Here is a 24,481-nt window from a genome sequence, read left to right as displayed (position 1 = left end):
TGTGGGGGGGGATTTTTTCAGTTAAGAAGAAAAGCCAGTTCCTAGAGGTGATTCGGGTACATTCCCTCTGAGAGACAAACAGGGTCCTTTCGGGTTGGGTCCAGTTCCCCTTACTACTCCAAGCAGTGCTGGTACCCACTGGGTTAGCAGGAAGAAGAGCAGAAGGGACAAAGCTGAACACAGCCAGACTTAACTTCCCTGCTGTGAAAGAGCTGCACTCCTCAGCCACCTCCCTCACAGAAACACTTGGAAATGGGAGATAAGCTGCTGGCCAGTTCCACTACTGTTAGGATATGCATTCTCTGTAAATTAACATTTAAATTTAATACAATTACAATTAGAGGGAAGACAGGAGTGTGTGTGTGTGTGTGTGTGTGTGTGTGTGTGTGTGTAATTTGGCCAAAGGATACAGCAAATTTCACGTAAGAGGAATATGAAAAGAGCTATAGGAATTTTAAAAAGAATGTCAAGCAGGGCCATAGTGGTGTAGGCCTTTAATTCCAGCACTCAGGAGGCAGAGGCAGGTGGATCTCTGTGAGTTCAAGGCCAGCCTGATCTACAGAGTGAGTTCTAGGACAGCTAGGCTGTTACACAGAGAAACCCTGTCTTGAAAAAACAAAACAAACAAACAAAAAAAGTCAAAACATCTTTATTGAAAGTCATATGAATCAAAGTATATAGGAATAGATGTTTATTTTAAAAATCGGTGGAAAATGGTAGATAGTCTCCAAAAAACCCCCATGCTGACCCATGTGCTGTGTGAGGTGAGCCAGCTTGCATAGGAAGTGGGTAGAATAGTTACTGACAGACCAGGCAGCCTTGTAGGAGAGTTAGAGCAGAGACTGCTTCTCAGACTATTACACACAGCCCTGGGAAAGACAGCATGGTAAAAGCAGATGTTCAAGTTATGAGTGGAAAGGAAGGAGCCACAAGACAGCACCCACAGCCATAGCCAAGCGCAGTACTCCACAGACATAAAAGCAAAAGATCAGATTCCAGTTCCAGTAGGGAAGACAGCTTCTCAGCCTGGGCCAGTGAGCAGAGTTCTCCAGCCCCTCAGAAGGCCTGACCCATGGAACTCTTCACCTTCCTCTCCCGGGCAACAGGCTTCCTCCCAGTGATTTCATTCTGCCAGCTCACCCTTTATACTTTCCCTTTGTAACCGGTGTTATTCTTAAAATGTTTCTAAGATGTTTGCGGTGCAGCTGCTAGCCCCGAAGAGACGGTTGTGGGTATCTGCGGGCGGGCTGGCGGAGCCTGCCATGCGACAAGCGACTACAGTTTCCCACCAGCGGGAGGGCACGCGCCGTGCAGGCAGTGGTGGCGGGTAACAGACACATAGACACAAAAATAGGCATAAGTATTTATTAAGGGAGAGAGAGAGGGGAAGGGGGAGAGAGAGAGAGAGAAGGAGGAGAGAGGCAAAGCCCCGTGTGTACGCTGGGAGGGAACAGGAGAGAGAGAGAGACAGAGAGAGAGAGAGAGAGAGAGAGAGAGAGAGAGAGAGAGCGCGCGAGGGAGGTCAGAGGTAAAAAAGGAGTGGGCGTGGCTTGTCCCTTAAAGCGACGGGAAAGCACAACAACCAGTGTAACACCAAGCCATACACATTTCAATAGGAGATGGGCCTTCTGAACAGGGGCTTCATTGGCTGCTGCTTTCCAGGTTTCCTTTGCAACAGGAGTCCAGCTTCAGCTCTAGCCACACACACCCAGGCTACACCTGTTGGTACTCAGTAGCACATCTATAACAGGGTAGCAGTAACGAGGCCACAACATGACCCATGGGCTTCCTGGTGGCCCTAAGACACTCCAGTCAATGTGATTGAGAAAGTCTGTCTGATCGCTGCCTAATCAAATTTCTCCTCCACTCCTTCTTCCTCTTCCTCCCCTTCTTTCTTCTCCCCATTCCTCCTTCTCTTCTGTTTCGTGTGTGTTGTGTGTATCACGTACATGTGTGATACATGGATGTGAGTGTGAGCACATATGTTGAGTGTCTTCCTCTGTCATTGTCTACCTATTGCCTGGAGACAAAGTTTCTCGTTGAACTGGAAGTTGGTCATTTAGGTGTGGCTGGCTGGCCAGGGAGCAAGCTTGCAGGGTCTGTCTGCCTGTCTTTACCCTCTCCTTTTCAACCAAATGCACACATAGCCACATGTGTTTTTTTTAAGTGGATGCTGGGGATTCAAACTCAGGTCTTCATGCTTGTAGAGCAAGCAAGTGAACCATCTCCACAACCCATTAAGTTTAGTTTATATTAAGCATGAGCCTGTTCCTATTCTGCCTTGTACCTTGTCACAGCAGGTAGCACGGATAAGACTGAAGTGGCCAGTGAGTTCTGGAATAACTACTGGATGTCGTCTGCCTCTAAACAGAAGGCATGCTTTTGTTCTCCTGGCATCTGGTTAGTGTATCTGTGCTGTAAATGGTCCTCACTTCACTTTCAAATCAGAAACAAAGATCATTTACCCTGCCTCAGGAGCAGAGAAATGGCTGATATTTCGCTGCCCAATGTGGCCATTGAGAGACTCGGCTTCTCTGTAAGGGAAGCTGCTGTGTGTCCTTCTGCCAAATGTTTGTGTTTGTATCTCTCAATGGGAAAAAATCTTCATAAAGTGGTTGTGATTGGTAGAGAATTTGTAGAGAAGTCTTTCAGCCCATGTGGGCAGCTGAGGCAGGGTCCTGCTGTGAGCACAGGGTCCCACATGCAGACATAAGCATACCTGTTCCCTGGGACAAGCTCTCCACTTCTTGTTTCTTCTGAACACTGTTCTCACTAAGTGTCTGTCTAATCCTGTTTGCACTGCCGATTTCCACATCTTCCTGGCCAGCCAATAAGGACAATTGAATGCTCTTTGTTGCAGTGTGCTTGATGGTAGCCTTTGCACTAGATTTTGGAGTGCAAGAAGCAATCACCATAGTGTCTTTATAGCAGGAAGCCTTTGGGGAGCATGGAGGAGTAGCTGGTCCAGGCCCAGTGGAGCTGGTCAGCATTGCAGCATCAGGTCACCACTGTCTCCTTTTCTCTTCCAGAATCATTGACCAGCGATTTGAGAAAGTTTCCTACTTTGTCTTTGGTGACTTCAACTTCCGCCTGGATTCCAAATCTGTTGTAGAGGTAGGTAGGCATGGGTTTCCTCCTCAGCCTGGGCATTGAGTTTCCTTGCGGCAGAACTTATAATGGTAGAGAAATGCTGTTTAGGCAACTTCCATGTCACCCTTTTTATAGATTGTGATTTTTTTATTTTTTGTTTTTTAAGTTAAAATTTTTGCCCGGTGGGGAGGGAGGGATCTGGATAGTCATTTAGCCAGTCAGTCAGTACTGGCCTTAAGAATACGCATCCTGGCGGGCAGTGGTGGCGCACGCCTTAAATCCCAGCACTGAGGAGGCTGAGGCAGGTGGATCTCTGTGAGTTCAAGGCTAGCCTGGTCTATAACTTTAGTTCCATTCCAGGACAGCCAGGGCTAAACAGAGAAACCCTCTCTCAGAAAAAACAAAACAAAACAAAACAAAGGCATCCCTATGTCCTACTGGCTCAGTGTCTCTTATAGACAACAGCCTGGGGGAAAACACTGTGTGTTGCTGCTCTGGTACCTGCAGGGCTGGGTACCTTTGAGCTCTGGGCTGTTTCACACTGGGATTTCCACTGCTTAATCCTCATCAAACACCAGGAAACTGGTTGTTCTACTTGATTTAATCCCCTGACGCTCTCTTGGTTCAGGGAACTCTAGAGTTGACAACTATGGGGACTCTAGGCTGGGGGCCAGGGTCCTGGAGTCCCTAGAGTGACTGCAGCTGGCACACTTTGACACCAAGACACTTTGATGTAACCACTGAGATTGGAAGGAAACTATGTGACTAAGGTGTGCTGCCAAGGAAAGCAAGTACTGTGGTGTTGGCTTCCAGACCAGATTTCTCTGTAGTGAGAGCCATACCTGCCACCAGGTAAGTGCTCAGGCATACGGAGCATATCTATCCTGGCATAGATAACTGGGTGCCTGGCTTCTTTCAGCTCTTTCGTGGTTCTTAACGTGATTAGGACGTACCACCTTCTCTGGTGGTGGAAAACTGGAGGTACCGAAAAGTAAGACACTTCCCCTCTCGCCTTCCGTAACCACCCTGCCTGGGCTCTTCTTTAAAGCATGTGGCAGCACTCGGAAATCCACATGCAGGGGCCCAGTGAGGACAGCATGAAGTCACGCAGCACCTCAGATTACTATCTTCTCATTAGTTCCAAATCTTGTCACACATTAATCTTCCATCATCAGTAGAAAATTATTTTTTAAAGACAGAGTTGAGCGGGTGTCTCCATTTGGTTGATAGAAATGAGTGATGTGCCGTTAAAATCATGTGTGTTTAATTAAGCTGGTGGTACCTCATCATGGCAGGCCCGTGGGGTACAATTTGAACTTGGTAGTAGATGGGGTCTCTCTAGATGCCCAGTGGGTGCAGGGGTCTTCCCTGGCTGGGTATTCAGTGGGTAGTGGGAAGGGGATCCTGGGTGTTCAGTGACTCCTGGTAGCAATACATCACTTTTTCTTTTATTCTCTCATACATTATATCCCGACTGCAGTTTCCCCTCCCTCTACTCTTCCCAGCCCCCCTTCCCACTCTGCATTTCCCCTCTCCCCTGACCCACTCCTCCATTTCTCATCAAAGGAAGAGCAGGCCTCCCAGGGATATCAACCAAACACAGCATAACAAGTTACAATAAAACCAGGCACAAACCCTTATATCAAGGCTAGACGAGGCAACCCAGTAGGAAGAAAAGGGTCCCAAGAGAAGGCAAAAGAGTCAGAGATACCCCCAACTCCCACTGTTAGGAGTCCCACAAGAACACCTACCTGCACAACCATAAAGCTTATGCAGAAGACCTAGCTTAGACCCTTACAGGATCCATGATTGTCACTTAGTTTCCTTGAGGTAGCAGTGCATCTTAACCTAGCCATGAAGGAAGAAGGAACACTAAGAACATGGGCAGTTTCTAAAACAATCAGATTAAAGACTGCCCAGACCTCCACTTTCTTGTCCCCAAGCTTCTGAGCTGAGTTGCCAGCTTGCTGCTAGAGGCCAGCAATTCTACACACGGTGGTTTTTCCCTGCCTCCCCAGAGGCTTCCACTTGGAGCAGAGTAGCCACTGTGAAAGGAAAGGACTCTTAGAAGGCCAGTGCTGGTCAGCCTAAACCTGCCCATTGTTGGTGAAAGGTCAGAAAAAGCTTCTTCACAGTAGACTTTTCCTTCTGGGTGGAACACAGGCCATAAGAGAAAGTAACCCATCTGAACAGACTCAGAATGGCTAATAGGCACTCTCTGAATCTGTCCTTCAGGATGTGTTTCTGTGGGAGGACACTTTGGCTATATGTGGGTTAGTGGACACGTGGCTATTCCATACAACAGGGCTGTATGCAAAGTCAGCAAGGAGCTCACCAGGGCCATTAGCTTCATTGCCTGCCCTTTGCCTCCTTATGGTGCCTGGGCAGAGTTGGGCAGCTTCATATCATAGAAATGAAGCATTCTGCATATGTGTGTTCCCTAAGGAAGCTAGTAAGTGCCCAGGGGGTCTTCAGCTTGCCCTGTACCACATAGCTTCCTATTAGCTTCTAGCCAGAGCTGTGTTGGCTACTTTGCTAAGCTGGAAGCAGGGATACTGGGGAGGCCAAGTGATGGTGAGACTGGAACACCCTGTCTTCTAGCTTCCTCTCCTTTGCTGTGGGTCAGACCATGGTGAGGGGGACTGGAGAATGGAACTGTGGGGAATTAGAGAAAGCACCAGGAGATCTCACCTAGCTGCACAGTCCCCTTTTCTCAAGGTGTGAATGGTTTTGTGTCTCATGGCTGCTGTCTACCTCTGTGAGTCGTCAGGAAACCTGTCAAAATGAGTGTCACCTCCTGGTCTGTTAGAGAACTATTGGCCTTTATGGTAATCTGCTAAGTGTTAGATGTGTCTGGAGCTCTGACCTCACGGCACTGGCCTTGTGGATGGTGAATTTATGTCACCTGATGGCCGATGGATGCATCTGCAAAGCCACCCAGGTCTTCTGTAGTCCTTGCTGTTTGGAGAGAGGTTTTCCAAGAGGAGGGGTAGCGTTTGGGAGAGGATTCTAAGTTTCTTAAGTAAAGTTCCTGTGTCCCTGGAGCTCTCACTGCTGCCAGCCCCTTTCCCTACACTGTCCCCCTTCATGCCTGAGCAGGTGGTGTTGACTGGCTTTGCCTGCACCACTCCTTCTAGAATGCATGGCCTTCTTAGAGTACCAGGCAGCTAAGCAGCTAGAGTTCAAGGTTCATTTACTAGGTTTTACAGAGCCAAGTGGTTAGGCTCTCCAGTGGCAGGTCTGGATGAAGTTTTAGCACTAATTCAAGAACATTTGTATTTGAGAAAATGTCCCCATGGTCTTGCTATCATGCTGCTGTACAGATTCCCACAGAAGGGACAGACAGTGTCTCCAGTCATGGGGAGAAGACCCAAAAGTGTAGAGGAGGAACCCTTTCAGCCATTAAGTGAGGTCTTTTAAACACCACTGTCTTCGTGCCACCTACCTCAAGGTATTACATGACACAGTAATAGGGCTAGATACACTGTACTCACTGTGGGCTCTGGGCTTTGCCTGAGGAGGGACCACTGCAGCCCCTTGTCATCTCTGTGGGGTGCTTTCCCCATGCACAGTTTGGCTGTATGTCCCCACATGAGGGCTCCTGGCACTGCTGTGCTGTGGTCATATCAGTTCTGCTGGGCTCCTATAAACAACACCCTCCACAGTTTTCTTCTCAAAGCCATTGGGATGGGACAGCATGACCTACATGGCTGTAACACCCCCCCCCCAAGGAAGCCTCCTCCTCAGGGAGGCCCTCACAACAGGGCAGTGAGGTCATTGGCACCGGGCTCTTGCTGACCTGGTATGCCGCCTGATGGCTGTGGCTCTTCCCTTCATCACTAATTCTCTAGTACATCCCTCCCCACTTTAGAAGCCTGGAGCTCCTGTCTCTGCCGTCATTCTGGCACGTGCAGAGGAGTGGGAGGAGAACCAATAGTTTTTAAACTGGATTATTTGCTCAATAAATAAATGAATATCTCTTAGATCTATGCATTAATTCTTGGAGGGCTTTTGAGGCTCTTTAAGGCCTGTGGATTGCTGCTGTTCATTCAACCAGTAAAGCTTACCTTTACCTTCTGTATATATTTTATCACGTAAGTAAAGCAAACGGTAAAAAAAAAAAAAAAAAGTGGAAAACAATTTTATTAGTGTAGGTTTTAAAAGCACGTTTAGTGAAGCAAGGTTGTAGCTCTGAGATTAAAGACCCCATATCCTTATAATTTTACTATTACCAACCACTATGAAAATTCCATGGCACATGGTCCTACTACCCCCCTTGAGAAGCCTGTCCCACTGTATCTCCCAGACTCACACTGTTCTGTCTACTGTCACACTCTACCATGTGTAATCTTCTGCCAAGAAAGAAGGCAAAGCCCCCTTCCCCACCTAGGACTGCCTGAGGACCCATAGGAAGCATGTAGCCCAGCCAACCCATGCTAACTGGAGCTTTGCCTATGATGGCTTCTGGGGGCCTCTGACTGGGACACCAGTTCATAGACATGGCCACTTGGAGTGCCAAGCCTTTCCTATCTTCACTTCTCCTCTCTGTGCTTGTCCTTCCTGGAAGGACCTTCGATACCTCAGTATGCACACCTGCAGACCAACCAGGGCCCAAGTACTCTTAGGGATTTCTGTACCCTCATTTCTGACAGGTCACCTCCAAGTGACTTTTATATTTATGAAAGGCAAAGTAAGGAATAAGAAGAGTAAGAAATCAGAAGAGTCACAGACAGATGTAGCTATGAGTAGAAAGGTATGCTGCTCCGGATACAGGATGCCCTCCTTGCAGGAAGGTGTCTTCTGGAAAAGCAGTCCTGGGGCCAAGGGAAGGCTGGTGCCTAAGGTACCCAACACGTACAGGTAGTTTATCTACAGGTGGCTCACCTCCTAAAATGAAAGTGGAGATTGATTTTTAGTGCCTGGCCCAGCCTAGACTTTTGCTTTGTTTTCTTAGGCCACTGGATCCCCACTCAGAACAGAACCCCCCTCAGTTGTCCTGCCATCCTGGACAGGCAAGGAGATTCCAGTCTTCCAGGGAATAGGGCTCATTTGATAGCCCTGCCCCTTGGGGTCTCATGCCATCACACTGGCTGGCAAGATTCATCAGAGGTTAATTAAATCCATCTCCAAAACAATGAAAGGCCAATGAGCTAAGCCCAATCTCAGTAAATTAAATGTATAAAATGCAGCCATTGTTCATCCTGCAGGGAGGGCGGGCTCAGGCTCTGGGGTGCATCCAGGAAGGGACCAGCTTCTAGGCTCTGGGAGCTCTTGGAGCACAGTAGAGACCTGCTTGTCACTTGCAGTGAGGGAGGAGTGTGGGGATGGGATGGGTGGCCTGTGAAAGGGGCTCTGTGTGCAGAGCTGTGAGGCACTGCCCCCGGGAAGAGCAGCTTCTTATGTTTCAGATGCAAATGAATGCAAACATGCTTGCAGAGCAGAACTGAAAAGATGATACTCTGATCAAATTTGGCACCGCTTAAGCCATAATTAAAACATACACAAATTAAACACGATTATCCTGCCGTGTAACAGGACCACGCGCCATTACTCTAATTAATAATGCAGCCTCCAGCAGTCCTGCTGCTGGGATTGCTTGGAGGGTATGTTTTATGCCTTGCACAGTGGCAACTGGCAGCTGGGGTGTTCAGCTGGCCACAGTGACTCAGAGTGACAGCGGTGCCAGCCGCGCCTGTCTCTGCATGGTCTGGGCTCACCACACCTGCTGTCCATCACCTCCCTATCAGTGGTAGTGATAGATGCATTTTGGAAGCCGGTCGTCTTTCACAGTCCTGTTGCCAGTTGCTGACAGCTACATGCTTAGGTGCCAGCTGTACCTGTTGTAGAGCAGGGCCTAGTGAAGGCACCACTGTCTCAGCACAAGCCTTCCAGAGGACTCCGCTCCTCTGGAAGTACAGAGTGGCACTGAGGTGACCTCAGTGGTGGCTGTCCCAGCTGTGAAGAGCACTTCAGAGGATCCCCAGTGTCATACCCACAATGTGATGAAGACCATTGCAACAGTAAGCCAGTACAGGCTGCCTGGTGTCCAGACACTACCGATATCCAGGGGCTCCTGAAAGTCAGCCAGTGAGGTAATATTGCACCTAGTCATTACTTTTGGTGACTCCACAGGATCCCCTCTGAGAGCCCCTTGCCCTAGCCAGTAGGCTATTTTTGAGTGGGGTCCAGCTGAAGTACTGGCTACCTGTGGTCATTGGGTTCTTGTTTGACAGATCCTCTGCTGAGCCCCTGTGTGCACTGCCTACAAGTACTGTGGGCATGTTCCAGACCATAGTAGGAGGAGCTTGAACCTAGGTGTTAACCAGCATATCCCCAGAGGCTCAATGAACAGGGGTAGCTGTGGTAGTCATGTCCACTCTGTTGTGTGTACAACTGTGTGAATTGAACAGGGGTAGCTGGGGTAGCCGTGTCTACCCTGCTGTGTGTGCACAACTGTGTGAATTGAACAGGGGTAGCTGGGGTAGTCGTGTCCACCCTGCTGTATGAATTGAACAGAAGTAACTGGGGTAGCCATGTCCATCCACCCTGCTGTGTATACAGCTGTGTAACTTGAATGGGGGTAGCTGTGCCCACCCTGCTGTGTTTGTACAGCTGTGTGAATTGGCCAAAACTAAGTCCTGTTTCTCAGCATTTCCGTGATTGGCCATGGCCTTACCTGGTGAGCCTTAGCAGCCCTTTGTGATACAGAGTTTTCCCTGTCTTTTGGAGAGTAGGCATTAAGACCTGGCCTTCATGTGAAGTGGGCACTGCTGTGTCAGAGTCCAGTAGAGTTTTCATGAGCTCCTCAGGGCCTGCTTCCCCTGGTTAGCAGCCCTCAGAATTCTATCTAGTCAAGAATGCAGGCAGATCTGCACTGTGGCTCTCACCAGTTCCTGGAACATTCTGCACATTCAAGTTAGTCCCTTGCAGTGAGTCATAGTAGCAGCCCTTCTTTCTCTCGAGCTAGGCTTCCCACAGGGCCAAGTGGACATTTCATTCCACCTTTGCCTGCAGGAGATTGGGCACTTAGGTGGCAGGAAGCCTGGGACCTGGGGCCTCAAATAGGGTGTACACAAAGTACCACCCAACTTGAGGGCCCTAAAAAGTTATGGTGGTAACAGAATTCCTAACTAAAACCATTGGATTTATTTTTAATGACTCAGAAGAAGACCTAGTTGGACCATTTCTGAATAGGGGTGACAGTATCAGCCATATCACAGTTTGGGTTTTATATTCAGAGTATTTACTTCTGCGAAGATCAGTTTGCATGCCTTAATTAGCCAGTGTTTCTACTGTGTTTTTATTCCAAGACCCTATTAGAGGAGCTAGATCTTTGGACTGAGACTGCTCAAGGATTTGGCTGCATACTTATGGTCTGTCCTGGCTCTTAAGCACTCTGCTCTGCTTTCTGTCCATTCTTCCCAGCTTCGTGATCCTAGGGACATCCTGAAGGGGTACTGCTGCAGGTATACCTCCAACCAAGGCAGAGAGCGTGACCCACAGGGCCAGCACAGTCTTGTGAGACCCTTCTGGGCCATGGGCGTGGGCACCTGCTACATGTGAGCCTCAGCTTGTGCCCATATTCCTATAAAAGTAGGTCGCACACTGTCGTCGTGAGGCGAACAAGTCACTCAGGCTCATTAGCGCCGTGTCCACCTTTGTCCAGCTGCTGCAAGCAGGAGATGGCAGGATCTTTATGATACTCTGTTTCGTATGCACGGTTGACAGTGTCCAGCAGGGATAAGGACAGAAGATGGACCTCTGCGACAGTTGATAGTTCCCCAAACAGCATCCATCGCTGATGCACTTGTGTGTTGTGAACTTTGCACCGCAGGCCTTTATGCCCCGCCCTGTGACCTACAGGGATATCAGGCCATCCGATGTTTCCTCTACCATTATTGGTAACATCTGACTTCCAAAATGGTGAGGCTCTTCAACTGGACTTAATTTGTTTGGAAAGTCAGAGGAGATGAACCGGGGTGATGGATGGGGCCTGCCTGAAGGAAGCTCCATTGGCCAGACCTGCTTTGCTCTCAGGCCTCCTGTGTCACATGGAATCCCATTCCAGAAAGCTCAGGAAATCATGTCAAATCCTGTCCTGAGAGTAGGCAGGTCCGACACCACAAATCCTGCTCCTGTAACCAGTCTACTTCCTGTTTTAGGTGAGGCTATCCTGCTGTGCCTCCCCACCCAGTGAAGCACACTTGAGCTAATTGAGGAGCTCTGGGACACTCAACTTTTGGATCAGTGAGGATGTTTTATGTGCTGTGCCTTGTGGGGCACCTGAGAGACCACAGATGTGATGTAGTGGGTCAGCGCTGCCACAACCACAGATAGTGGTTGTAATGCTGGCATGTATGTATATAGTTTCTACAGCCTGGCCACAGACAACTTCCCTATGGGACAAGTCACCCACTGACTTCCACCTCGATTTCAAGGGAAATGAGGGTGTGCAGAAGCTATGTGTGTCTATATGCATGCCCAAAGTATGAAAGGTTGGCAGGGTGAATTAGTACTGTTTGTGTGTGCTATTTAGTCATGGGTTTTTATCAGACACAATTAGACCTGGTGTGATATTATCCTTGCCAGCTCCATGATGGTGTTTTACTTCTGTAAGGATGGCAGTAGCTTCTCCACATGGTCTCTGGATCTAGGACCCTGGTCTCTGCCACAAAGGGCATAGACCAGCAATCAAGATGAGCATCTCTTATGTGTGCTGACTTCTGATTCAGTTGCAGTTCATGTCAGGGAATTTGTTTGGATTCTATTTTCATATATTGAATACAAGTCTTAAAATCACCTGCTTCCATTTTGGAGCTGTCACTTGAGTGACTTGCCATTTGGCCTTATTGTCTCCTCCATGATATGATTTGAAATAATGTCCATAGATACCAGTTATCGAGAAATGGCTAGACATTGCTTATTTGTGTTTTAAAGTTCAAGTGGCTATTGCAGGACAGTGGCAGACTGAGGGGCCTGTCACATTTTAACTTTTAAACCTCTGGTGCCTGTTTCTCAGTGACCTGCATCCAGACCTAGAAGAACTTCATCCACTATTTTATGGCTGAGGCAAGTATGTTCTGGATCTGAGATGCCCGATTTGAGGAGGTTACAGTGTCTCAGCACTCTGCGTCAGTGGCAGCAATGAGGGAGAGCTTTTCATTAGCATTGCCAAGGAAATATTCCTAGAAAAACATTCTATTAAGTTAGTAACATATGATGTTGTAAACCCAAATTTATATTAATGTTCAGTATTCTAAGAGGACTATTTTTTTAAACTTTATTTAACTTTATTTAATGTACATTGGTATAACGATGTCAGATTCTCTGGAACTGGAGTTACATACAGCTGTGAGCTGCCATGTGGTTGCTGGGAATTGAACCCGGGTCCTCTGGAAGAGCAGTCAGTGCTCTTAACCACTGAGCCATGTCTCCAGCCCTAATAGAACTATTTTTAACCTATATAATAGTAATTCTCTGGGTCAATTCTTCATTTTGGAAACATCAAAATGTGAGCTTAGTGGTTAGAACTGTCCTTTGATATGTTTCAAGGGACATCTGTGTGGAACTGTCATTGTGTCTAGGAGCACTTGCTGTGAGTCCTTCCCTCCTTCAGCAGAGTGTCAGATTGGCTGGGAACTGTCTATAGTCAGTCCCTTTCTGTCCTACCCGTCCATCATCTCTGCCCTGTGATGCTTGTGGAGCTTTACCTCTGTACATTTTTTTGACCGAATTTAGCTAAAAGCCTTGGGTGTGAAGAAGAAAGACTGAACCAGATGGATGTCTTCTGTACTGTCCACGGTCAGCATTCCAGTGAGGAGCCTTTCCTAGGCTCACACGCTCTTATCAAGGTGCCAACTATACATATAAGCTGGGCCTCCTTGGCACAAGCAATTTCTTGCCATACACCAGCTGATATCTGTCTGGCTGCCTAGACCAGTACAGGTTCATCACATGGGCTTCAGTTATCTAAGCCAGAAGGGGGTTTACTTGTTCAGGAGACCTCAAAGATCATCGCACCTAGAAGTGTCCCATAGTGAAAGCAGAACCTTCATTGATAGTGACCTGTGCCCTGCTGACTGTGTCTCCTGACCCAGTGGCCCCCTGCACAGAGGCTGTGGTCAGAGAGATTCACAGTTACCTGCAGATCAGGCAGAGGCTAGGAAGGCATGCGAGCCCTGCACATGTGTGAGTGGCACTGTTCGTGAGTGGCATTAATAGATTCACGTACAGATAAGATGGGATATGGCCACCATATTTGTAACTGAATATGGATGCTGAAGGGGTCTTGTGAGTGATGGCATGTGTGGACAGAGTCAGGAGAGCCTTACTTGGCATGAGCCCTTCTGTGTCCCTGAGTCTTCTAGCCCCACTCTGTGCCAGCACCATGCAAAGGGAGCCGTTTGCCCAGGGGCTCAAACTTCCTTCAGAGTTCCCGCTCCATTCACAGCACAGCGGAAGGCAGCACAGCCATTCTGGCTTCACTCCCTGCCTTGCCCCTCTTGGTCTGAGATGCTGCCCCTCTCTAGCTAAACGTGTTTCAGTTGTTGCCTCAAACCAGAGTTTCTACATTAAGGTTTCCTGTCTTGAGTCACCACTGTTGTTGGAAGTCTTAGAGATTGTTCACTAAACTGTAGTACTATGAAGCAAAATTCATCTTGGAAAGAGCGAACAGACTGTGGGACACACAGCTCAGATGGATGTGAGGGCCCAGTACAGCCCATCACTAAAATGTGTGATGTTGTTCTGGCCCTGACGGAATCCAATTGCATGCTACTGGGATAGACCTCCCTCTTCCCTGCTGTAGACATTGTTTTAAGGCTCATTTCTTTTTAAAACATCGGCTTTCCGACATTCCTAGGAACATCTGTGTGTGGCTGAAATTTGGCTGGCCACAGCCACCCCTCACCCCTTTGTCCCCAGGCCTTTGTTCCTGATTTCACGCTATCAGAGGGTCTGCATGTTTTCTTGCATGAAGTTGTCAGAAGAATAAAGGCTCAGAAACAGGGTCATGTTTAGAGGATGGGCATGAAAAATTGGTAAGATGTATCTTTAAGCCCACCCACCAACTGTTGCCCGCAGCAAGTAAAAGCAGGCCCGTGTGAGGAGCAAGCACCCTGCACTCTACCTGGAGTGGGTCCACGCTGAGCTCTACTCCTTCCTCCCAGCAATCTCACTTCTTCCTTCTGCCATCATGCCACAGGCACATGCCAAACCTGTGAGTGCCAGGCAGTTCATGTGCCTGAGCTAAGCACCATTTTCAAGAGCGGTACGTTCTCTCCTAACTGCTTTCTGTGCAGACAGACTTGGTTGCAACACAGAACCAGTCATCCACCATCTGATACCTTTACCCATGGAGAAGCCTCTGGAACTTGGTATGACCATCCTGGGATGAGGATTGCTGGACGCTAGCCTGAGGCTGCCAATAAATGGATGTCTGGTTTTTAGTGGCACAGACATGCCAAATAAGGTTTTACTACAGGAAGCTGTAGGTCTTGTTGCATGGTGCCCAGCTGGCAAGATGGGGTTCCACAGAGGTGGAGTTGCTGCCATCCTGCCTGTGCTCCATCCAGGCTGTCTCAACACAAAGTGCTAGTGAGGCGAGGTCCTAAAGCATGGACAGGCTGGGGATGCTCCATCAGGAGAGTTCCCACGGAAGGCTTGTAGCTTAAAAGACCAGGGGATGTCATGGCTTCTAGGAGTAGGCTTGCTTTGTCATCTCCAGTTGTAAGGCGGTTTTACCCCCGAGGAGTGTTGCTTGTTCTTTGTGTGGCCCTCAAGTATAAGTGCTTCTGTGGCCTGGTCAGGTCTGAGTGCTGTCTGTCCACCCTTGGCTTGGCAGAGCAACCAACATCTCCAGCAAGGGAGCCCTAGAATCTTTGGTTCCGCTAACTCATGAAGTATGCATTGAAGTACCTGGTCTCCTGGATTCTGCAAACGGAGTTGCAGACATGGTTCCCTTCAGGTTCCACTTGGAGTAGGGGGGATGCCTATTCGTCTTGGGGGTGGTTTAACTTCTATCCTGCCCTAGAATGGCTGCCTGTGATGTCTGTTAGGGGGTGTCACTGCTTTGTGATTAACTCTTGACCCACCCCTCACCCCACAAACCTTCTTGAAGGAAGGCAAAAAAAATAGTGAGGCTCTGGGTTTTTTAACAGCCTGGGGACATCTGGCCTCTGGTTTTCATCTGCTGACTAAAGTCAGGATTAAACCTTGCCCCCAATGCTTTGTGCAGCTACTGGTGAGTGACAGGCTACCTTAGACAATGGAGGCATCAACCCCTCCCAGAGCACAGTCCTGGGCTGGACAATGGAGTGTCTGGTGGCTTTGCAAGGTCCAGAGCTGTCCACCAATCTGCCCATGTCTCCCCTGGGACAAATTCTGAGATGCTGTGCTCTAGCCAGAGGCCAGACAAGCAGGCCCAGTGAAGAGTTATGCTAGCTGTGTTCCCCCTCCCATATATTCAGGGGTTCTGCAGATGCTGATGCTGGCCAGTATGTGGCTTGTTGGCTTAAGCCCTGGCTGAGGACTGGGGCCTCCATCCCCTCAAAGAGTCCCTCACTACCCTGGCAGAATCACTCCTGGGATGCCTCCTCCCTCTGAAGAGATGTCAGGGGAACCCTGGATGTCACAAAGGGATAGGCACCCACCTGGGGCATTCATCCATCTAGCTACCAGCAGATATCCTCATCTAAATAAGAGATAAGCATAATATAGCTGTTGTGGAGTACGGTGGCGCACACCTTTAATCCCAGCACTCAGGAGGCAGAGGCAGATGGACCTCTGTGAGTTTGGGCCAGCCAGAGCTATATAGAGAGACCTGTCTCAAAGCAAGCAAGCAAAAACTTTTAATGGTCAGCATGCAATGGGCCTGTACAGGTTTATACAGGTCCCAGCATTGAGAGGGAGAATTAGACTCCCATCCGTAACCAAAAAGTTATCTCCAATAGACAACCACTTGCAAAGGAAAAATTAATTCTCTCCAATGGAGTCTCACTGAGTATATAAACCACATTTAAAGACAGGCCCCATGCCCAGCAGTAGATAGTAGCCAACACAAAATGAACTCGATGGTATTTTTGTAGATTTTTTTTTTGTTTCTTGTTGGTTTGTTTATCTTACTGGCCTTTTGTTTGGATATTATGTTTTCCAATTTTATGTTTTCATGGATTTTGTTTTTGTATATTTGTGTTTCTCGTTCTTTTATCATTGTGTTTTTTATTCTGATTTGTTTGTTTTTTAAATTTTTCTGTTTGTTTTCTAAAGAAGAGGGTAGGGAGGTAGAAAGAATCTGAGAGGAAATGGGGGAGGGGAATATATTGTATGAATTTTCAATTTAAAAAATGCTCTCTTGAGGAGTGACTTTAACACAGATGCATTTGCTATGCTTTCTGGGTAAACTAAATAGGCAATTTGGAAACACATTTGAATTGTCTCTGCCTCTGAGGAGTGAAAAGACCCCTGGTTCTGTCTGCTGTGTATACCCTGTTTCTATTCTAGCCTTATAAGCCATAAGGGGGCTCCCATATCTGGGCTCCACCTATGGTTCTACTCATCACTTCTCAGCTTAGTCCTGGTCCATCTACTTTCCGTGCTGTCTTTCTGCCATGGCCACCACCCTTCTCACATTTCCGTACCCCTTGCCTCGGTTCCACTGGCTTAGCCTAAAGATAGGGTTCTCTTGTGACCGGCATTGCTTCAGGTAGCCGCTACCACCTCCCTGCTTCCCAAAGGCTCCTGCAGCCCCTCCCTTTGTACTCAGACTCCTGCCCCACCCCGGCCTGCCTTTGTTCAGGCTGTGGTTTCTTCCCATCTGCTTTGCTCTAACCACCTCTTATTTCTCCAAGAGCCTCATTAGTTACCTGCCTGATCCCCAGCCCGTGTCAAGGGTGCTGAGACCACTTGGCTTCCTGAAAAGCCCCACAGTGTGGCAAGGAGGCCCAAGTAGCATGTCCTGGTGGTCAGTGGACACAGGACTGCAGTGGGCACTGCAGTTCTGGTACCAGAGACCAATAGAGAATGGTGGTGAAAGCTTGACCTAGGAGTCCCTGTCTGCCTAGCCCAGAGCTAAATGATCCTTTGGAAACCCAACCTGGTGGAATGCACCATCTGCCATGGCAAGGTACAAAGAGAAACCTGCCCAGTGAAGGCCATTTTGGACTCTCAGCTACTGACAAGCATGCACCAATATGCTTTTTTAAAAAGTTGCTGGCTTTAGAGGCTGGTGTGCTGGGTACCACAAAGAGGCTGCAGTGTGGCTTGATTTGTTTCACAGCTTTGTAGCTGGGGAACTGCTGGAGGACAGCCCAGCCAGATGCACTCACACTGAGCTTAGAGCTGCCCTGCTTGGATTCCACTGCCGATAGGAAGTTTTAAAAATCTCTTTATGTATTTTTACAGTGTGCCTCAACCACTATTATCAAGATCAGCTCTAAAACTTGCAAGCATGCTTAAAACCTTTCCCAGGTCACCAAAGCAGATTCCAAAGTGTCCAGAGGTCATTTGAAGGTGGCCCTGGGACTGAGAAACTATCTCCTCATGCTGCACCCTCCCCTGCCCCTATGAAGAGATAGTGTGCTAAGGACCTTTGGGTGAGCTACAATCTGGTTATTCTGAGGTTTGAGGCCAGCTGAGGCTGACTCACTATCTAGCCCCAGGTAGACCTGTGTGTCAAAATGCACAGACAAGGACCAATGAGACAGCTCAGTGAGTGACCAAGGCTGATGACCTGAGTTCCATCCCAGGAACAGAAATGGTAGAAGAAGAGAACTAACTCCCACAGATTGTTTTCTTGTCTCCACATGCATGTGGTGATGCACACATATCCACTCACATGTGCACACACACAAGTAAATACCATTTTAAAGATTTTTTTGCAGGGGGAGGCAAAGGCAGGCAGAGCTTTGTGAGTTCAAGGCCAGGCCTCGTCTACATAGCCAGAGCAACATAATAGAGAGAACCTGTTTGGAGGATGGATAGATAGATAGATAGATAGATAGATAGATAGATAGATAGACAGCTAGATAGATTTTTTTCTTAAAAAGAAAGCACAGTAGTTTTTGCTTTTCTAAGCACCCTTTCGCATTACACCTGAAAGACTTGGCCTGCTGTTAGGACCAACAGTTATTTGCCCTTAATAAAGTTTTGATCCCTGCGAGTAGTTTGTGACACCTGAGTGGAGGAAATGAGCAGATTTGGTTCCTGGGATGAGCTGGCCAATGCCTACTCTCACATGAGGGCAACTGATTACTAGGTAGCTTGTGCAAATCTAATGAGCTGTAAAAATTGTGTGATTTGATAGCACAAAAAAACAGCTGTCTGCTGCTGTCACCAGTGTCCTGGGCTTGGGGACACCAGGCTAGGCATCATGTTTGGTAGCTGTCTAAGGAAGAAGAAACCAGGAAAGGCAGGTGAACATATCCTTGGCACATGGTGAGCCCGGCATCTTCCAGGAGACAAAACAGCCATTTAAGGACTAAACCAACCCTTCTAGTGCCCTGTGATGCAGCCTTTGGTGGTAAAAATGGATCTTAGATGGTTTTTAAAAATAGCATTTGGAGTATTTCTTCTCCTTTCAAAAGAGTAAAATCCCTTCCTTAGGTTGAGCCGGAAAGGCTAGGCCTGGCAGCTTTCTGCATGAGTGGTTACGACTTCCCGGGTTTGAAAGGCCAAGAGAAGGCCGCTTTGCCTGCTCAGTCCTGATGGAGCCTTTACAACCTGTGAATGGGGAGGTTCCATGAGAGGGGATGTGGGAGAAGGGGGCGGGGTGGCTGGCTCCTGCACAGCTCTGGGGACCTTCAGATGTTGATCCTTTGGGAGCTGCCAGCTTGGAGAGTGAGATAAAGCAGGGTTTTTAACAGTTGAGGGCAGATGCCTTCAAGGAGACACGACCATGCATTTCCTGAACCATCTTGCAGTGGCCACAATGGCCCTCTGCCTGTGTGCCCCCACCCAGAGCCGTTCCCCCATTCATAGAAAGCAGCTTAAGCCACTTAAGCGCATTAGCATCAGGATGGGCCAAGACCTCCATGGGATGCAGGGGGCTGGGTGGCCTTGATGCCCCTGGTTGTTTGGGTACTTGTCCTAATCCTCCACAGTTCCAAGGCAGCCAGACTGATTTGTGACACAGAGTCCAAAAGCCACTTTGGGGGCTTGGCTGGGTTAGCTGATCTGTGCCCTGAATGTCAATGGCCTGGCCTGAAGTGTGCTTGGAGAGTGGCAAGCCTGAGCTGGAATGCTGCACATAGGGCTGGCTAACTCTACTCATCCCTTGTCTTCATGCACCTTATAGGATGGATGCTGTGTTGGCACAGCTGCCTAGGAGCACCTGAGGTTTGTGCCCCGTGGGTATCTGACACCTCAATGGGTCCCAGGCAGAAATGAGGGTACAGAGTCCTGAACCTAAGCAATTTTTCTGGGTCCTCACAGCACAGACCCCCAAGGGATCCTGCAGTATAGAGACTTTAAAAGGTCATATACTTCCAGTAAACTGATCTCCTTTTAAGTAAAACTCATTCTCTTTGTTTAAAAAAATAAAAACTAAAAATGTTTCATTTACATATGCCCAGTTGAGGACTGTCACTAGCCCCAAGTAGCTCCTCCTATCACCCCAGCCCAGGTGACAAGGCTCTTTGCTTTCTGTTTGACTCAGCTGTTTATACACATTTTTGTGTAAATGATCGGTTGGCTGATAAAGTAGCCACCCCCTTTATCATCAAGGCAAGAGGCAGTTACTGAGAACCTTCATTTGTCTAAGAGGTCTTTTGCTTTGGGCTCTAGGCATCTTGTGTTGCATTGTCACTTGTGTCTGTGAGTGTCTTGTTTTCATCCTCCTGTCAGCTCCAGGCCCCTGTAGTGTATGTATTGGGGCACAGCGGAGGGGGAGGGCTATTGCTTCTAGTGGCTCCTGTGCCTGGCAGGCGGGGCAGTCCCCAACTTTGTCCTGCCTTTCGGGAGTGACCTTTTTGACCCCTTCCTGCATGTATTGAGGCTAATTCAAGCAGGCATGAATTTAATTATCAACCAATGCTCTAGCTGGTTGCTTTTGGCTCAGGAGCACCAAAAAACGCACATCCAAGCGTGCAACAAGAAGGTTAGTGGTTGCTCCACAGCCAGCCATCCTTTGGTGGAAAAGCCTGTCTGAGCATTTGCTGACTTCATCAGGCTACTTGCTGCTCTTGTATCCTGTTACACCCGCCCTCAGTTCTCCTGACTCCTGGCCAGAGCCCAGGACTTGTCTTCTGAGATTCTGACCTTTTGACCGTCCACCTCTGGACCTCCTGGACTTAGTGCCCTATGGCATGGCCCATACTGCAGCTTGATAGCCTTAGCTAGCCCCATAGGGCTTGGGGAGGCTCAGGAGAGACAGCACCAACAAGGAGCCCTTTGAAGGGCTCAACTTGCTGCCTGGCATGGACACTGCTAACAAAACCTTGGCTCCTGAAGAAGCATAAGCGTCTTGCCTCTGTATTGCACTCTCAGCCACACTCAGTCAGAACCTTGCATAGCCTGGTGGAGGGCTTTCTGAGTGATAGCCCATAAGGATTGGCTAGCTGGTCTCCTGGATGGATGTGAAATCCTTGTGTCCAGGAACACTGATCTCCTTCCCTTCCCATTGGACATTGGGAAACCATTGATTATGGGCTTTGGGTAAAACCAGCTGGGGCAGACTGGGACTGAGCACCCTTGTTTTGTTGCAGACTCTCTGTACAAAGGCCACGATGCAGACAGTCCGGGCTGCTGATACCAATGAGGTTGTAAAGTTGATATTTCGGGAGTCAGACAATGACCGGAAGGTAAGTGGCTCATGACTAAGGGCAGCCACCCCCAACCTGAGGAGTGGGAACTGTGCAGGGCACTGAAGCATCTCTGACCCGGCAGGTTGTACTCCAGTTGGAAAAGAAGCTCTTCGACTACTTCAACCAGGATGTCTTCCGGGACAACAACGGCACTGCGGTGAGTTCTATTTTAAGGCATATACGTGGTTATCCTGGATCCTTCCCATGAGACATTCCTGGCCCTGGAGTACCACAAGCACATCTACATGTGTTCAGGCCACCCAGAGTTCAACTTGAGCTCCAGGCTGACTTGGAGGAGGTGACTTATAGGGCTGGGGCAGGCTAGGCTAGGCTGCCAGGATTATCATCCTGTCAATGGGCAGCACAGTGTTCCTATGACCTATGAGCACTGGAATCTCCTGAGTGAGAGAAGTCAGGCCCTGCCTGCTACTGTGGATACTAGAGAGTTCATGGCCTTAGGTATGCAGCACGGGCTTGGAACCTAATTTTGAGTAGGGAGAAGCTGCACATATGTGTGATGGAAGCGAGCAAGTCCCTCATGTCCTTATGGGCTTGTGTATTCAAGGCCTATATGTACATGCGTGTGCTTGTGTGTGTGTACACGTGTGTGTGTGTACCTGAGTATATAAGCATATGTCCACATGCATTATGTTAGTTGATGTTTATGTGTGTGCATATGCACATAACTGCATTTGTATCATTTGTGTGTACAGGTATACATGTATAACTGTAGTGTATATAAGCACATGCATGTAAATTGAAATTTATGTCAAGAATGTGCCACTCAAACCTTCAAGAATACGGCTGCTGGGAAGGCATCTCTAGTCGTGGGCACTTGCGCTGATCTAAGCCACAAGCAGACTGGCACTTAGAGGGGCCTGAATGTAACTGTTGTTTGTATGTATGTATGTATGTATGTTTGTATGTATGTATTGGGGCTGGCAGGTGCATGCCGTGGTTAAATACACCCTGCTGGCCATTAAATACAGTGGCCACAGTATAGTTTAGGTTTGGCCACAAAGGTAGAGTTTGTACCATAGAGATTGTCACGACATACTATAGCTCCCACCCCTAGCAGAGCTCCACATTTACCAGAACATAGTGAGCTGCATGCCCAGCCCTCCATGCTGTAACCTCTCTTAGGAAGTCACACTAGCCCCTTGCTACTCATCCGGCCCAGAGTCCACCAACTCCTCCTACTATTCAGGCCCAGCAGATGCTCCTCGAGAAGCCTAGTCCATTGCCACTGCTGTGGCAGGCCTGACCCACCTGCCTTGGGACTGATTACTAACCTCATTCCTGCCACATGCCATGCTGACCTTGCAAGTATCCCTGACTCTACTCCTGCTTGTCCATAGGAGGGCTTCATATAGATTCTCCCCACTGAGTCCTTTAGCGGCCTCTGATGGATTCCTTTCCCTCTCCTTTGGTCCTGCATCAGTGCCCACTGGTCCCTTTTTGCATGCTCAGTCACTCAAAGACTGTGGTCACTGGTGGTTCCTACTAAAGGGGCTTCCCTAGGGCAATGGTTATTCTGCCAGCCATGCTCAGGTATAGGTCACTTTCCAGTTCACTTCAAAAGAACAGATCACATTGGGCGTGGTGGCACAGGCCTTTGATCCCAGCACTCAGGAGGCACAGTCGAACTTGATGAGTTCAAGGCCAGGCAAAGCTACATAGTGAGCTGCTGTCTCTGAAAAAAACAGGAGTAGAGCAAGAACCTCATGAGCCTGGGCACCTCGGTGGTGTACACTGGCCCCTTCTACATGGTTTCCAAGCTTAGGGAAGGCCGGGGGAAGGTGTTTGGGGGCCCCGCTAGAGCTTGCTCTTTTAAGCCAGAGAAGTAAAGTCAGTTGGTACTTTGCACAAGGCAAGATGGAGGATACAAGGGTCACCAAGGACACAGGATGTTTTGGAAGAAGCAGAGAGACAGATAAGGAGACTCCAGCAGCTAAGGAGAGAACAGTTTGACCTTGGGCAGCACTGGGAAAGAGAATGTAAAAATGGGTCCTAGAAATATCCAGGGGTGTACCACTGGGGTCTCCGGGCTCCACAAGGCTGTCTTAGCATAGAGAGGAGAATTAGCTGTGCCACTGAAATGACCAACCTTGTTCTTCTCCAGAAGATAATCTGCCTTCAGCACACACTATTCTGGCCTTTCTTTAAGGTGAAATTTGAGTGGTTATTCTTGTAGTTCTATTGTCACAAGACTTAAGCAAGAGAGGCGGGAATTCAAGGTTATCCTCAGCTGCATAGAGTTTGAAGCCAGCCTGAGCTACATGAGACCATACCTCAAAGAAACAAAAGAAGAAGGGCTGGGGAGATTGTTCAGGTTAAAGTGCCTACCGTGAACTAAGTTCAGATCTCTAGTGTCCTTGTTTTGTTTTGTTTTTTTAAAACCAGGTTTGTCACTGTGAATCTGTTATCTCAGCATTGAGAAGGCAGAAGGGGGAGGCTCTTTGGGACTCCCTGACCAGCAAGTCTAATTGAATCAGTGGGCTCCAGGTTCAGTGACAAATCCTATCTCAAAATAACTTAGAGAATGACTGAAGAAGACACTTCACACTGAGCCATGGCCTCATATATATTCACACAGATGTATACAAGCACTCCAGCACACACATACATGAACACACACACACACACAAAATTTTTTTAAGAAGAGGAAAATAATAAGGAGAAGGAAAAATTGCACTAAGCATGTACAGATAGATGTATAGACATGGTACAAGTCTGTCATCGCAGACCTGGGAGGTGAGACAGAAGATCGCAGTGTGAGGCCACTGAAGGCTGCATAGTAAGAAAGGCCCTGATGCTTTGTTTGTTTGTTTAATTGATTTTTTCAGTTTTGCTTTTATTTGTTTGTTTATTCGTTAGTCTTCTCTCATACAATACGTCTCGACCACAGCTTCCCCTTCCTCCACTTTTCCCAATCATTACCCCATCTCCCCTCTCCCCCAGATTCAGTGCTCCTCATTTCCCTTCAGAAAATAGCAGACCTCCTAGGGACATCAACTGAACACGGCATAACAAGATGCAATAAGACAAGGCATAAACCCTCATATCAAGGCTGGACAAGACAACCCAGTAGGAGAAGGGTTTGAAGGTGTTGTTTTAAAAAAAAGTTTGAACATAGCGGACAATGAGGAATACTGAGAATTCAAGAACAATTGCAGTGGGTTTTTGATCCTACTGCACGTACTGGCTTTGTGGGATCCTAGGCAGTTTGGATGCTCACCTTACGAGACCTGGATGGAGGTGGGCAGTCCTTGGGCTTCCCACAGGTCAGGGAACCCTGATTGCTCTTCGAGCAGATGAGGGAGGGGGACTTGATCGGGGGAGGGGGAGGGAAATGGGAAGCGGTTGTGGGGACGAGGCAGAAATCCTTAATAAATAAATAAATTTAAAAAATAAAATAAAATAAAAAAGTTTGAACACTCAGGAAATGTTTTGAACTTGACTCTCTTATAAAAGAATTCAGCTTTGAAGTCGGGAGCATTTCCACCAAGTGAGTTCTTGGCACTCATGCCTATCTGCCAGAAGCTCACCCAAGAAGTCATCAGATTTGCCAGGTTCCTGGACCTCAAGTGTTA

At 48.2% G+C, this 24,481-nt stretch overlaps 1 protein-coding gene across 2 annotated transcripts in view; it reads left to right on the top strand.

Moving 5' to 3' along the window:
- Positions 1-24,481, top strand: part of Inpp5a (inositol polyphosphate-5-phosphatase A) — a 195,420-nt gene that overhangs the window by 150,356 nt on the left and 20,583 nt on the right. For both annotated transcript variants that reach the window (XM_041666416.1, XM_041666418.1), the window contains exons 9-11: positions 3,030-3,114; positions 20,790-20,885; positions 20,971-21,045. In XM_041666416.1, the coding sequence (XP_041522350.1) occupies positions 3,030-3,114; positions 20,790-20,885; positions 20,971-21,045 (256 nt within the window). The remainder of the gene's footprint in view (positions 1-3,029; positions 3,115-20,789; positions 20,886-20,970; positions 21,046-24,481) is intronic.

Source organism: Microtus oregoni, unplaced genomic scaffold, assembly GCF_018167655.1.
Source record: "Microtus oregoni isolate MIOR12 unplaced genomic scaffold, Mior012 000016F_ref0000370, whole genome shotgun sequence".
Taxonomy (NCBI): Eukaryota; Metazoa; Chordata; class Mammalia; order Rodentia; family Cricetidae; genus Microtus; species Microtus oregoni.
Note: the sequence above shows the minus strand (reverse complement) of the source record. Positions and strands in the feature narration are given on the sequence as shown.